At 38.2% G+C, this 16,326-nt stretch overlaps 1 protein-coding gene across 4 annotated transcripts in view; it reads right to left on the bottom strand.

Annotated features, from left to right (window-relative positions):
• Window positions 1–16,326, bottom strand: part of KCNN2 (potassium calcium-activated channel subfamily N member 2) — a 565,243-nt gene that overhangs the window by 144,429 nt on the left and 404,488 nt on the right. For all 4 annotated transcript variants that reach the window (XM_066274080.1, XM_066274081.1, XM_066274082.1 and 1 more), the window contains one exon: window positions 15,671–15,766. In XM_066274080.1, the coding sequence (XP_066130177.1) occupies window positions 15,671–15,766 (96 nt within the window). The remainder of the gene's footprint in view (window positions 1–15,670; window positions 15,767–16,326) is intronic.

Genomic DNA, 16,326 nt, shown 5'->3' with positions numbered 1-16,326 from the left:
AGACTAAACTACAGAACTCCAAGGGTCAGACAGGAGAAGACTCTCATCACTGGCTTCCACCAGAAAGGACTCTGAGCCCTGCCTGGCCTGTGGTGACACAGTGGATAAAGTGTTGACCTGGAACGCTGCGGTAGCCAGTTCGAAACCCTGGGCTTGCCTGGTCAAGGCACATATGGGAGTTGATGCTTCCTGCTCCTCCCCCGCCTTCTCTCTCCCTTCTCTAAAATGAACAAATAAAATCTTTTAAAAAAAATGTATTTAAGAAAAGAAAGACTCTGAGCCCCAAAATTCTCACTTAGATTTCCAACAAAAGCAGTTCCTACTACAGCCGCTCTACTCACACATGATGATCTAAGTCCAAGTCCAATATGCCATTTCACCTCAGCCACAGAAGTGCGAGCTGCTATAGGAGACTGAGGATTTGGGGCATAGCAGAGACCTTGATCTACAGAAATCTGCATTTCCTAGGTTGTAAGCAGGTCTGCTTGAACCTCGACTTGCCACATACCTTAATAAGACTAAATTCGGAGTACAGAATAAAATAATGTTTCATGCAAAGGCAAAAGAAACACTTTTGTGCATGTTTCTCTCTGCCTTTGGGGACCATCCAGGTCTCTAATGCAAGAGTCAGCCAATGTTTTCAGTACAGGAACACAGTACACCCTTTTGACTTTGCAGGTTACATTGTTTCTGTTGCAACTACTCAGCTCTGCTATAATAATGAAAAAGTAGTAATAGACAATACACAAATAGGCATGACTGTGTTCCAGTAAAACTTCATTTAAAAACAGGCAGCTAGATTTGCACAGTAGACCAAATATAGCCCATGGGCTACAGTTTGCCACACCTTTGCTCTAACTAACCAAGCATTAGCCTTTTCTGGTCTATTTCTGTCTCTCCAGAACTCGTCTCAGCTACCTTGAAATACAGTGCATTATTACCCTCCACTCCCTACCATGAGGTCCCCCTGACTCCAGGCTCTGCTTCCCTGCTACGACTACAGCATTTACTCATTAATACTAATGAAGAAAGAGTAATAATAGGAGTTAACATTTACTGAGAGTGTCATTTATAATGTGTCAGGTTATCATGCTAGGTTCTTCATAAACAGTGTCTCACTGAATCCTCAGAACAATCGAATGAGATAGGTATAATCATTATCTCCATTGTACCAGTAAAGAAAACAAGGCTGAGAGGGGTAAATTTTTGTTATGGTCTCCAGGATGAAGATGACTTCTAACCCCAAACTGTCTGGATCCAGAGCCAGAGTTCTTAACTGTCCCCTGGTTATTTCCCAGAAGCACATGTGGCTGACCAGATAGAAGGTGTCTGTCCAACTGCTCATTCTGCCCTGTCCTCTGGGGGCTACTCTTTGTGTTGCACCCACACCCTGCTGGACAGTGACAGGTCCCTCCAGGTGGCATCCACTGCCTCCAGGCAGTGGCTTTTCTACTCTTCACAAAGTTTTAGCATTCAACATAAATATAAAAGCCAAATGCCATCCACCATGACCAGAAAATGTTATGTTTATGCTGATTTGTCCTTCTTCCAACAACAGTGACACAGCCAAGGGTAGCAGAGAGCTACATGTATCCTCAACTTGTCCCTTAGGATCAGAATCAGCTTAGGGAATCCCAATGTGGCTGGAAATCTCAAAACACAGCATGTGTTTCCCCAGAATATTCCGAGATGAAAACAAGGCTGGAGGCACTGAGAGCAGTGGGTTACATAAACACATCCAGCAGGGACCGCAAAGATTGCCAGTAGGGAGGACCCTCCTCAGAGCAAAGGATCCAACAGACACATTTAAAACAAACTCAACAGGAGGATTGGATTTGCAGCACTTCATTGTAATTTCCTTCATTGTGTTTAAGAAAAAAGGAGTTAAAAATCAACTACTTTGATCCCACTGTAAGGTACAGGTCATCGTTATACCAACTGAGACAGAAAATGAGAGCAAATTAATGAAAACTCGTCTTCAGCCTGGTAACGCAGCTAGAGCACATATCACATTGGAGCTGAAATCATCACCTCTACCCCTGCAGCCTCCCAACCCTAATCCCTGCATTTGCTGAATTGGTTCTCATTGGCAGCACGTCATAATTCAGGTGTTGAAGATGAGCCTTCATCCCACCTTTCATCCTAGTGATCATCTTGCTACATGTGCCCCTACACATGGTACAGAAAAGACATGTTTCTGGGAAAACTGTCAAGAGCAAATGCTCACGCACTGAGTACGCTGTGTGGTCTCATGCAGGATGTTCTGACATGGGCTTGTGGGACCAAGTCTTCAACACGTGTCTGCTTTCTTTCTGTGGCCAGTTGTGTAAAACAAAACAAAACAAAAAAAACGAAGTGCAATGAGATGCACTTGATGGGTAAATTATTTTGAAATAACCGCCACTAAAACAATCTGTGTACACAATGTCAGACTAAGCGAGACAGTGAACATGACAGCGTGTGGGTTGGATTCTCATCCTGTGATGTAAAGAACACCCAAGGGACACATTCTGAGATGTGAAGCAGAACAGGGCCAAAACACAACAGCTAAGAAATAGGGAGAGTTGTCAAAAAGGATAAAAGAGATTGTGTAAGATAGAGGTAGAAAGAAAAAAATGAAAAAAAACAAAACAAAACAAAACAAAACACAGAGTTTTTTTCAAAATTATATTAAAAAATCTGTATGAGCCAATAAATTCAAAATCAAAGAAATTAATAAAAAAATAGTTTCATCCCTAAATATAGTGTTACAGCTTTTTACCCCCAAAACAAGCATATTGGATATTTTTCTTCATATCACGACTCCTTAATTTTGGAAAGTCTGACCAAATGCATTTATTGAGTATCCTCTTTGACACTGACAAGCAGGAACAAATAGTGAGGCTCTTGACTAAAATACTTAGGAAGAAGTACAATCCTACTTGAAATATTTTTCCAACAACAGCACTTAAATTTGCAATATTATCCACAGATTTAAGCAGCATAACTGAAACTATTCTCACTTCCAAACACAGAGATAAGAACATTTTCTTAGGATAGAAGCTTTCACCAATATGAATATTGACCTACAGTAAGTTTCTGAAAGTCAAGCTCTCAGCCTTAAATTTTCATAACTAAATCCACATAAACTGAATTTCATCTCTCAATAGCTTTGATTGTGTATATGTCTGGAAGTACTAGATATACCTTTGAAAAGGTATGAACTGACTATTATAAATCACACAGCTCTCACTTTTATGTCACATTACATGTATACAACTTCAATAAATATTTAGCCTAATTATTATTTTTCAATACTTTAAATAATCTATAACTTTACAAATAAATCAAATACTGGGATATAATTTCCTTAAAGCACACAGCAAAACATTAAGCAGTTTAAAAATTCATACTCATATATTTTTAACCCTCATGACAGTAGACGCTATTTCCAGAAAAGCACTACCCAAAGTCAAAGCCAAGGTGAGCATACTGTAGCGTTTAGTGCTTCCTCCCCAAAATTCAGTATGTTTCTGTCAAAACTAATCTCCAAATACTGCATAGAATTTCCTTGGAGGGCCAAAATTTCCTGAGAGAAAGAAGATCACCTCAGTGTCCAAGCAAGAAAGGCCACATATCTGAATTTCAATAGTCAGATTGCTTGGAAACAACCCCATCATAACACCTGCTTGGTAACTATTTATTATAGATAAGTACATAATTGGGTAAAAATTCTTAGTATATTCAAGAGTGCAAAGGACAAATTACTGATGTAGAATATTGGCTGTTAAATCTTGTCTACATGGTTCAGTTCAAAGTTTGTAATGTCTGAATCCCAATGTGTTTTATAAATTCAAAAAGCGAAGTCTAAAACTCGAACAACAATAACACATTGTTCAAAAAGAGAGACTCGCATAATACAGACTCAAATAATGATTATTTGAAATGAGACAAAAGAGAAGATGAAAGCTCATTAAAGGAAATGTATCCAGTCACTGTACCAAGAATATTTTGAGATGTTACTTGTCATGTTTACATATAAAAATTTTTCTCAATTCTTTCAGATCTGTACTTCAAGCACTATGGTTGGGGGTGGTGGCATATGAAACAAAACCCTCACCAGACATAGACCAGAAAAACAAAAAGATTTTAATTTGCATATCCTATAAACCTACAATGAATAGACAGAAATCCTGTCAATAACAGTCCTTTACACAGAGTTGTTGGCTGTTTACTACCTCTAAGCCTTTCAGCAGAGGTTTAACACCAGAATTTTCCATTACCCAAATTATTCCCATTGCTTACATTACAGAGTGCTTCACTAACTCTGTTAAGTCACCAGGGTCCTAATTAGTGATGAGGAGAGGCTGTCAGCCGTGACCTGGGTGCCCGGAGCCTCACTGCCAGCGTGAGGCCACACCTATGGTAGGTTTATGGGAAAACGACTATTTTGGTAAAAACTGCTAATCATACCATTATAGTTCTTTAACACTAGTTTACAGACCTGAAACCTAACACCCAAAATGAACAGTTATGTTCTCAGGTAGCCAAGTTGGTTAAGGGAGAATCAGAACTAACTCAATTTTTTAAAAAATGGCTGTCCTTAATATAGATCTAAGTGTTTATTTAAAAATAAAATGAACACACGCACATACACACAGTCTAGATTAAGTGTTAATAAACTAAAGAACACTGTTCAAATACCCACTTTTTTTTTCTGTTCCCGCTCATAAGACTTGAAAAAGAAAGAAAAAAAAATCACTATTTCTGAAAGCACAGAGAGGGGCTCCAATTCCACCCCTTTCTCCCCAAGAAACCCCAAAGTAGCTAAAAATAACCACATAAATAGCCACCACCACATGCCCGACAGTGTTGTAGGTGCACTATATATACTATGTGTATGTATGTGTGTGTGTATGTACACATATACACATTAATTCATAAATACACATTGTAAGTGTGTGTGCATACACAGCAACTCAATGAGAGAGGTACTCTATATTCCTTATTTTATAGACAAGGAAATTGAAGTACAGAGATATTAAGTAACTTGCTCAAGGTCACACAGCTAATTAGTGGCAGGGCTGGGGATGAGCCCAGACAGACTGATTCCAGAGGCAGTGCACAAGCCACCAGGCTATGCTACAAAAAGTAGCAAACAACGCAAAGGAGGATCTGACTGCTTTGCTCAGCAGGAAAGTTTGTAGAAACATGTCAGAAATTATACTTTTTACAGCTTCCATAATAAAAAGGATTGGGAACATTTGGGGACAAAGTTATCTTCCAAAACTGCTTTCACATTGCTTCTGCATAAACTTTATTACAAAGAGATTCTCTTCTTTAAACCTAGTTAGCCGATATTTAGAAACCAAGATTACGGAGGAATGGAAAGACAGAGAAGACTATTGAGTGGCAAATTCCCAGATTTACAAAGCACTCAAAATACTAGCCAGTAAATTGGTCCTAACTCTCCAGAAAAATAATGACATCAGTTGCTTAACAAACTAGTTTGTAAGTGGTTTTAAAAATAAAAGGAGCAATATAAACAAACCTATGGGAGGACAATTTGACAAACTATCAATTTGTCTTAAATAATATACTTGAACCCAGTAATTTTTTGCTTGGCAATTTATCCTGAGGAAATCATCAGAGATGCTCACAGAAGTTCCTCTAGAATAGTATCATTATGAAAGTAATTTAAAATAGGCTCCTTCTAATTTTTCCTAAGGGTTCAAAAAACTAGGGAAAAGATCAAATTGATTACATTTATATGATAAGAAAAAGTGGGGGTTACTAAGAATATTTAATGGCATCGGAAAACTAATAGAAGTTATGTGAAAAGAAGACTAAATTTCTTATACAGATATATAGCAAATACTATGGTCATCTACTTTATATAAATATATTATAACAAAAATAACAATTACCTCTGGGTGATGAGATTAAAACTAATTTTTTTTTATGTTTTCTACATTTTATAGTCTTCTAAGTTGTACAACTATTAAGTTTGTAATCTGGAGAGGAAAACAAAATTTTTAAGAGGGAAGGCATTTGGTCATGATGCCTACATTGCACCAGTCCTGCTTCCTTCTTGGATATCATTCCTAGATAATGAGATTGCCCTTTACAGAGAATATGTGGATTTCAGCAATGGATCTGACAGTCCACATGACACTCTTGTGAGCAATGTGGGCTGGCTGATAGGGTTCACAGAATTGTTTTTACTTAAAAGGTTGTACCAAGTACCATAGATGAGCAGATGGCAACAACCAAGAAGTTCCTACTGCTGAGTTCTGATTATGGCTCACACATGCCGTCAGCATGAGTTCCTGAGGTCCACTTTTCAAACTCATGGCTAGAGTAAAGCTAGGAAAAAGAGTTAAATGTGTTAATGGCAGGAGTGCAAACCATGTAACAGACATTAATATTGACCATGTGTCTGGAACAGAATTTAACACTAATTTGAAAACCAAGGTATTGCCAATTCACTAGCCATTCCACACATAGCATTTTCTAAAACTAAATAGTGTTTATCAAATAAACATCAAAACTAGGTTTCGAATAATTCTGATAGGATGAAACACTGGTCAGAAACCAAGATGTTACTGAAAGAGGTTAACAGATGTAAAACAAATATTCAGTTCAATTACAATTTTACAAGTGTTACTTGGCAACAGCTCCTGTGAAGCAATGATCCTTGTAGGCTAATAAGTCAATATCAGGTAGAATTTTTGAAGAGGGGAGGTAACAATCCCACTGGCATATTTCATCTGAAAGTACTGGGTACATTTCTGCCTTCTTAGTTAGAGAAGGAATTCAAAAAAACAGAGTAAGCCCAGAAGAATATGATCAGGGACATTCTAAGTCTGATCAAGAATATTCAAAGAAACTGGGACTATTTCATTAGGAGGACATTTAAAGGGATTTACCCAATGTTTTAATGTTTGCTCTGTGATTCTGTGAAAGGTAGATCATATTTTCCTATTATATTGGAAATTACAGTCTGTTTTCTCTAAGACTCCACTGAAATTTCCCATCAAAATTAGCAATGACCTTCAACTTGCCAACTTCAAAAGACACTTCTCTACCCCGTATTAACAGATGTCACTGCATTCTATACATAGCACTTCCTCTTTACAACACTCCCATCTCCACCTCGAAGACAACTCACTCTGATCTCTTTTTCCTAGTTCTTCCTATACTCAACCTCTAGATGTCAGAGATTGATTTACTGTTGACCTTCTTCTCATCTTTCATTTCTCTCAGTGATTCTATTTATCCTATGTGTTTAAATAGTCTCTGTGCTGGTTACTCTGAAATTTCCACTATAGATCCTTCCTCTGAAGTTGAGATTCCCTTGTATAATCAGAAACATTTCAAATGTATCATGTCAAAACATATTTTTTTCCTCCCCCTCCCTTTTTTTTTTAGAAAATTGAATTGAACAGGGTGACATTGGTCAATGAAAGTACACAGGTTTCAGGTAAACATTTCTATGGAATTTGAACTGTTGATTATGTGTGTGCCCATCACCCAAAGTCAAGTCATTTTCCGTCACCGTATATTTGTCCCTCTTTACTCTCTTCCCCCGGCTCCCTTCCCCACTATGTATGAAATAATAGAGTTCTTAGCTTTTTCTGATTTACTTATTTCACTCAGTATAATGTTCTCAACTTCTAATCTGTGTTGTCATAAATGGCATATGTCATCATATCTTATGTCTGAGTAGTATTCCACTGTATATATGTACCACATCTTCTTTATTCAATCCTCTATCAAAGGGCATTTTGGTGGTTTCCATGTCTTGGCCATTGTGAATATGCCACAATGAACATGGAGGCACATGCATCTTTAATGGAACTCTCATTCACTGCTGGTGGGAATGTAAACTAGTACAACCATTATGGAAGAAAGTATGGTGGTTCCTCAAAAAAAATTAAGACTAGAACTACCATATGACCTAGTAATCCCTCCACTGGGTGCTACCCCCAAAACTCAAAAATATTGATATGTAAAGACATATTTCCGATTCCACATGCTGCCCTTCAATGTGAGTCTTCTCCTCCTGGCACCATACACTCAGCTGCTCCAACCAGAACCCTGGGAATCATCTCTGCATAGACCCTTGCAGTCACCTATCACATCCAATCCATTAGGAAGTCCATTCTAACTCCAATATAAATCTCATAACAGGCCATTTCCCCTCTTCGCCACTGCAGCTACCTAAGCCAGGTGATCATCTTTCACTATGACATGACTTGCAAGGGCCTCCTAATGGTCTCCAGACCATTCTCCTTGGAACATCAACAAAAGCTCTGCTTAATGTAGGTTGAAGAATTACTCTCCTATGCTTTAAACATTTCAGTGACTTCCCCACTGTTCTCTGAAAACAAATCCAGGCCCTGGCTGGTTGGTTCAGCAGTAGAGCATTAGCCCGGCATGTGGAAGTCCCAACAACCATCTGCTTCTCCACCCCTCCTCCTCTCTCCTTTTTCTCTTTCTGTCTCGCTCTTCCCCTCCTGTAGCCATGGCTTATTTGAGAAAGTTGGCCCAGGGCACTGAGGATAGCACCATGGCCTTGCTTCAGGTGCTAAAAATAGCTTGGTTGCCGAGCAACAGAGCAGCAGCTCCAGATGGGCAGGGCATCGCCCCCTAGTTGTGGATCCTAGTTGGGTACATGTAGGTGTCTGTCTCTCTGCCTCCCTACCTCTCAATTAATTTTTAAAAAAATCCAAAAATCCTTACCATGCCTTAAGACCTATCAATTTCAGAACCCTGCATCCCTTCCCACCCCATCCAGTCCCATTCTCCCTATGTGGGCCACACCGGTTTGCTATCATGTGTTTAGGTGCAGCAATTTCCTTTCAGTCACCAGGTCTTTCCACAGATTGTTCCTACAGGTTCTGCCTAATTGGCTACTTTTCCTTTATGCCTCAGTTTAAAAGTCACTTCCTTAGACAGTGTCCTACTGATCATCAATATTGCACCCCCAATTATTTTCTATCTCAGTCCTTCTTACCTCCTTCATGGCACTTATCAAAGCTTCCAAGGATTTTGTTTCTTTTTTAATTTTTGGCGCCTCTCCTTAACCCCATGTGCTTGGAATGTCAGTTGCCAAAGGGAAGGGAATTTACTGTCTTATCCCCGTTGTAGTTACAGAGCACAAAAACTTTTAAGTCTTTGCCCCAACATAACAAAAATCATCCTAAAAATAAGAGCTGTCTGGCAATGGGACAGCCCTGTACAGGGGAACTGACAACCATGAGAAGTGGGTTCAAGCAGAAAGTGGGAGACAGCTTTTACCAAAGTTGCCATAAAGGGAGTTCCCATGCTGGGTGTGAGACTGGGCCCCGTATAACCATTCAGGTCCCCTCCACACACTTTGTAGTTTTATAAATAGAATGCTTAGGGAATTTCAGTTTAAAAATACACTTTTAAGTAGCGAACATCATGTTATTTCCTCATGAGCAAAACTTCTTTCTAAAATGGCCTCATAAAAACAACCTCCTACTCTGCGCAGAATTAACTCCCCTGAAGTTAAACCAGTGCAGCCTCCCTCCGTGCACCCTGCCAGATGCGGCTGGAGACAAGGACAGCCCACAGTGCTCTTCTTTCCAAGCTGTACGAAATGTCGCCCAGAAACAAGTTAGCAGAGGAAGCAAACCCAATTGCGGTAAACCCAAAGTTCCACTCTTCATTTGTGATGCTGTTCTGTAAACACACCAGGATCGTTTTATTTAGCAGGCACGCCTATCAATAATGCAGAGATCTTTACACAGGCAGGCGGAGAAAATTAGTCCTGAGTGATTTCGTTACTACAGTGTATACATGAAGTCAAAGGGACAGAGAGTCTCGTTACAACTGATGTAGAAGTTGCTGGCAATCCAGGTGGAGCTGACCACCACACGACAAAGCAGGGCAAGCAAGTTTTCTACCTCTCTACCTTTGGGAGTCTTACACATAGTCTCCCAGTAATTCTCATCTACCTCATAGACAGAGCAGAGACCGAAAAACCAATTTAAGATCATTCCTTCTAATTTTTTAGCTTCCTTCAGCTTCACCTATCTCCTCCAAATTTTTTAAAGTAAATTAGCAAATATTTGCTTCTGGTGTCAACTTTACAATTTTTATTCAGTTTATCAGATTAAATAACCTACCACTAGATATTACAAAATGTTGCAAATAAGCCTATAAGATTATTTTTCTCAAAAATTGTTTTCAGGAAGGTAGTAAACATTTTAGACTTTAAAAACTAAAGCATTTTAAAATTTCTTTTCATAATATCTAGAGTTAACCATGCTGTGGAGGAACATGTGTCGGAAGCAGGAATGTCAATTTGGACAACCTTTCTGAAGTGCTGGTGGACAATACCTTTCCATTGAAAATGCAAACTCCCTTTAATTCAGCAATCTGACTACTAGATATTTATGATAGGAATATACTTTAATTAGTAGCATAAAGAGCGTTCATTCTTAGTACTGTTTATAACGCCTAGAAAACTCAAAGTGCCAATTTGTAAACTACATACAGTACATCCACAAAATGGGGATACTGTGCTGCTGATACAAAAGAATGAGACAAATCTCTATATGCTGGTGAGGAAAACCTCCAAGGTATATTATCAAATAAAAGCATGTGTGTATCTTAACACATTTAAATGTTCACTCTTGAAATTTTTGGAGGCCCTAGCTGGGTTTCTCAGTTGGTTAGAGCACCATCTGCATACACTAAGCTTGATGGGTTCAATTCCCCATCAGAGCACATATCTATACAAGAATCAACCCATGAATGCATAAATAAGTGGAACAACAAACTGACATCTCTCCCCTGCACCCCTGACACTTTCTCTCCCTCTAAAATCAATACATTTAAAAGACTTTGAATAGAAAAAAAAAATTCTGGAAGAATATATGAAAAACTTAAAAGTGGCTGTCTCTGAGAAACAGAACTGAGAGTATATAAAATGTGAGTATCACATTTATTTTAAATTCTTCTGTACTGTCTAGGTTATTTTTACTATGTGTATTTATTATTATTATTTTAGTAATAAAAATAATGACTGTATGCAGTATATTCTGCATGGCCCAGAAGCATCTGCTTGCTCTCTGTAGGAGTGGGAAAGAGAGCCTCCTTTGCCAGCCACCACCAGGCAAGCCACAGTACCTATTAAGTGGGTGCTTGGCCCACCTCTGGAACCAGGCCAGGCACCTTCAAAGGTTGCTAAAGCCCCTGCCCTTGCTCATTCTATCCCTCTTTGTGTGGCCTAGATGCAAGAGTGAAGAGAAATTTTAATTTCTTTCTTCCAGTTTTAGATCTTGTCATCATCTGAAAAGCTACCTTGAAAGAGAGTAACTAGTTATTCCACTGCAAAGGATAAAAAAAAATCAGTATTTCCTCTAATGCTGTTTATTATGTAATTACTATATATTACTATAAAAACACAATCAAACAAAGATGTTCTCAACTTTAGAGTACTTGCTATTCTTCCGAATCCCATGCGAACTGGAAAGATCAGGCTCCTAAGGTTGGTTCTTTTCCCACCTAGAATCTTGTATGTTTGCCTAGCTCAAAATATAAAACAACTCTTTCAACTAAAACTGCTTCCCCAGGAGAAGTTAGGGTCTGCTGACACTGAAACGATGAAGTAAAATCTACAATTCTTTTCATGTTGAAAATCTTAAAGAGTATGTGAACTTTATTTTGTATTTATTCCATCAAAGAAATCCTACCTACCGCACAGAGGAAGGCGGGGAAAACAAACAAAAAAGTCACAGGAAATCATGCCTGTTTTTTGCTCCTATTATTTGACCCAAGACTTGAGATGGGGGGACTAATTAGTTAATATTAAGTTATAGTAACTAACTTTCCAAATTCTATGAAATAAATCCCTTTTACAGTGCCTTTCTTTTGTCTGAAGGTTTTGATACATCGGCATTCACTATTCTATTTATATATCATGTGGGGAGGCGGGCGCTCTACTGATGAATATACAAAGTAAGGCTACATGTCTATTTGAAAAAGTCTAGTACCTTCTTAGCTGAAAACTTTGCCCAATGAATCTGATTTTATATAAGCATTCTGAGCCCCACCCCCAAATAGCAATTTCATTTTTGAATGAAGTTATTATATAAAAGTACTAATTAGTTAAATGAGTAAACTATAGGCTGGTGCATTGAGCTGTCTGTGGTACTGAAAAATGACACCAAACTGGAATGTACCAAGCCCTGTTTTCACAATGTCTCCCCATTACACTGTATTAATTCAAGCACTTCCATCCATGACTCACCTGAACCATCTTATTTTGCCAGAGTGTGTATAAACATTTTACAAAAGGTCACAGTGACTTGCTTTCCAAGGTTCTCCTTAGAAATGTCAGGGCCGCCCCATGCTCATTAATCAATTCTGGTACGCAGAGCCAAAATGTTGGCTCTCACACTTACTTTTCCCAAATGCAGTGAGAAATCATGCCATGTACCAGAAACCCACGCTAGCTATGTCACACTAGCCAATCATCATGCTGATAGGCTAAAAAGAAAAATAAAAAAATGTCACTTTTGACTACATGCTACATCTGAGGACATGCTCTGAATGTCAATATAACCCTTGCATTTAATTCTTTAACTCAAAGGTAATCACTGTATTTAAAAATCTTACTAGTAAACTGAGATTGCCTATTAAGAAAGAAATGCACTTATAGCAGTGACATCAATAAGTAAAACATAAGCCAGTGTACTCAATTTCATTGAGTTTCGGAGTGAAGTGTTTCAGCAGTACCACTGACAGTATTCTCTGGATCGATTAGAACATTCCCACTTTTTTTGGTTCTTGACTTCTATCTCAGAGTCTGCACATTAATTTGTTAATTTCCCATTTTACATATCTTTTTAAAAGGCATTTCAGATAAGAATTTACAGCTTTAGCTTCAGGAAGAAATCTCTCTAGATCAGTGATTTTCAACTTGTGTGACGCAAAAAATTTTAAAACGTAGTACCTAACTATTTAGTCGAGGCATTAACCTCTTTTCCCTTAAATTGTTAAAAAAAAAACCCAAAAACCAACAACAGCTAACACAACAGTAGCTGCTCAGTGTGAATGAATCAAAATCACATCTATTTTTTTGTCATACAGCCCAAAAATATATACTTTGGGGTGCTTCAGAATTTTAGTAATTAGTTTAATGTGTACCATGAGATAAGAAAGGTTGGAAATCGCTGCTGTAGATAAAACACTGAGTGTAAAATCTACATCCAGACAACTAAATGGTGTTATCCAAGCCATGTATTTTAAAATTATATTAAGTGGATTAGTAGAACAGACAACATATATCATGCAAAATGAATCCAATTTTTAAAATCTAACATTATACAATATTTACATTACCCCAAAAGTACAGGTTTGCTTTGCTTATTGGCCATAGAGGAGCAATCCATATCCTCATTTTTCTCACCCATGCTCTGTATACGCCAATCAATATATCTATGCATTTGTGTAATGAAAATTATCTTCAAAATCAGCCAATAAGTAGGCTTCTTTCAAGTGTGGCAGTCTATAAAAATATGATTTCTTATATGTTTTTAGTTTCTGTAAGTTTCAAGAGTTCTAATGTGATATCAAATATTTTTATATCACATATTAACATTTGGCAGCTCCTCTCAGACTTCCATAAGTTATTTCAAAAATATCTCAATAATTCTTAAAAAGAATACATCTTAAAAAGGCAGAGTTTTTAGGAAGACACTTTGTTTTGAAATCAACACCATCAAATGTCCTCCCTCATGAATGCTTGTGTAGCCATGTGCTTTAAGAAGGAACAGACAATAATGTAAAAGCTGATGTTTAATTAAAAGAACGAAACAAAGCAAAACAGAACTCAAACAGCAAGGTCTCTTTCTGGAGCAGATTAAGTAAAACCACTCTGGTCTCCAAGCCAAAAAAAAAAAAAAGTTGATTTTTAAAAATACCTAAAAATATTATAAAAATCTTTTAATTTTAACTCTATTCATATACCAAACTTTTGGATTTAGAGAGAAACCACAGACAAAGAAATGTTTGTATTTCAGGGCTGCTGCCAAGCAGAAGCAGGACACAGCAGAAAGCATTCTGGAATCGAAGCTAGGAAGAGAAGACCTGGTCACAATCTGTACTGTCTAGCGGCATGATCCAGCAGCTACTCATCCCTTCTAACTTCAGGGTTCTCATCTGTAAATGGAGTCAAAGGATCCTTAGGTCTATTCTGCTTCTCCCAGCTCTTCAAGTCAAAGGAACTTGTCAACCTACTCTTCAAGTCAAAACGAAAAGATAACACTCATAACATTTAAGTTACATGTTAGTATCACTTTAAAATGTTTGAATCTCAAAAACCCATGACTATTAGTGCCTAATTAAAGACTCATATAAATTATTACATTTTAAAGAGTTCAACTGTATGTTTGCCTGGTTTTGCCAGTGCAGTTTTATTACTCACCTCTAAATAGTCTCTCTCTTTCTAATTCTCATTCACTACCCTCATTCCTTCAAAATTACACTTTTCAAAGTTTTTGCAAATTTGAAAGTAGGATAAAGTAATTTCTGCCTCCTCATTTGGGGTCATGTGCAAAATTTTTATTGTTTGGGTAACATTTAAAAGCAGTTTCTTCTATATTTAGTATGTGATTGCTAATTACTAACTTTAAATTAATTTAATTTATAATTAAATGCTAAGTTCTTTAAATGGCAAGTTCCATACAATACTTTAAATTCAAAGGGCACTTCTAAATAAAAGCAGGTTATATTTGAGGGTTTAATAGTTTCACCAAATATCTAACAACTGCTCCGAAAACATCAGAAAATACATGTTAGTGTAAATTCTACACTGGAAAATCCCAATCACTCTTACTTTTTGACTACTCCAGCTAATTTAATTCACAAACCTTAATATTTACTTGACTAAAGGCTACAGCAAAGTAAATGACTCAAAATATGACCCATGGATTTTGTACAGAGGATTCTGAAATTGTCAGTAACAGCCAAATCTAACAATAGAGCTCCTGGCTGCATTTAAAACATTTTCCTAATAAGACCTCTCACAAGGGCAGTAGCCTTTGCTCTTGAAGGGCATTTTAAAAAAATGATGTAATGATTGTAGCTAAGAGTCTACTAAATACCATATATACAGAATTTGTATTCAAAACATACAACAACTGATTTTTAATTATAAGGGATAGAGAAAGGATTAGAGCTTTTCTCATGTCTTATTGACATATATAAATCAGCTAGGAATATCACCAGCCTTTTTTCTTCCTTAAACTGTTATAGAAGATGATACAGATGGACACAATGTTCTATAATGAAGCACCCACTAGGAAGAGGTGGTAGCAAACAGGAATGCACGTTTACCCTACAGATTAGGGCTAGTGCATAATTGGCCTTAAGGAAAACAAGTGCAGAAATGAATCTACGTGAAAAAAGATAGGGGTAAATCTGAAGGGTTTAAGAAATACATCCCAGAAATAACTGCATGTTTATATGCTGCACTGTTTTGTTTTTAACTTCTTGAAAGAACAGGTCAGGTGATAATGTAAGAATACAGCATGTGTCTTCTGTAACCTCAAGCAAGGACATGAGGGATTGAAAAAAAAGCTCTGCTGCTTTGCACTTCTCCAAGCTGGAAGCATGACTCTGGGTCATTCATAAACAGCTGAACCTAAGTTACCTGTATTTCCCTGGCGTGGTACACGATGATCAGACCGAGCAGAATGATCGTGGAGAGACTGATAAGGCATTTCAGAGCTAAGGAATACAGCGACGCCTGCAACACAGACAGGAGCACTTTTAAGAAAAAAGCACGTTTAACAACCTAGGCCTCTGGGGGGGGGGGGGGGGGGTAGTGAGAGGGTCAGTCAGTCCCGCATTAAGTGAACCGGAATTTCCAGCGGGTTTTGAGAGGTGGCTGTCTTGACTCTGTGATCTGTTAGATCACTTCGCCTTAAACGAAAGGGAGAGGTAAAGAGAGCCAGGAAGGCCGGTGACCAGGCAGCGGGGTCTTTCCATCGCAGACCCAAAGGTAGCTCCTAGCTCTGGAAACCCGAGTTTAAGCGCTCCTGATTGAAAGGGGCTCCTAAATCCCGAGCTCCTGAAGAGGAATAGAGCATGCTTTACCCATCGACTTCTGGACCCACTTATTCAATCTAACCAAACGCTCTGGACACTCAATGCCTTCAGAACTTTGCGCGCGGAAAGGCTTCCTTTCTCCAGTTGCCTCGCGGACTAAGCGTGTGTGTCTGAGCCATGCTCGCTGTCCCAGCTGGCACCTCTGATTGTCCCGGGAAAGCTCGCAACTAGCAGGCAGGGAGTGCCAATCCCACCACC

The sequence above is a fragment of the Saccopteryx bilineata genome, chromosome 4, assembly GCF_036850765.1.
Source record: "Saccopteryx bilineata isolate mSacBil1 chromosome 4, mSacBil1_pri_phased_curated, whole genome shotgun sequence".
Lineage (NCBI taxonomy): Eukaryota > Metazoa > Chordata > Mammalia > Chiroptera > Emballonuridae > Saccopteryx > Saccopteryx bilineata.
This window is presented reverse-complemented; position numbering and strand designations above follow the sequence as displayed.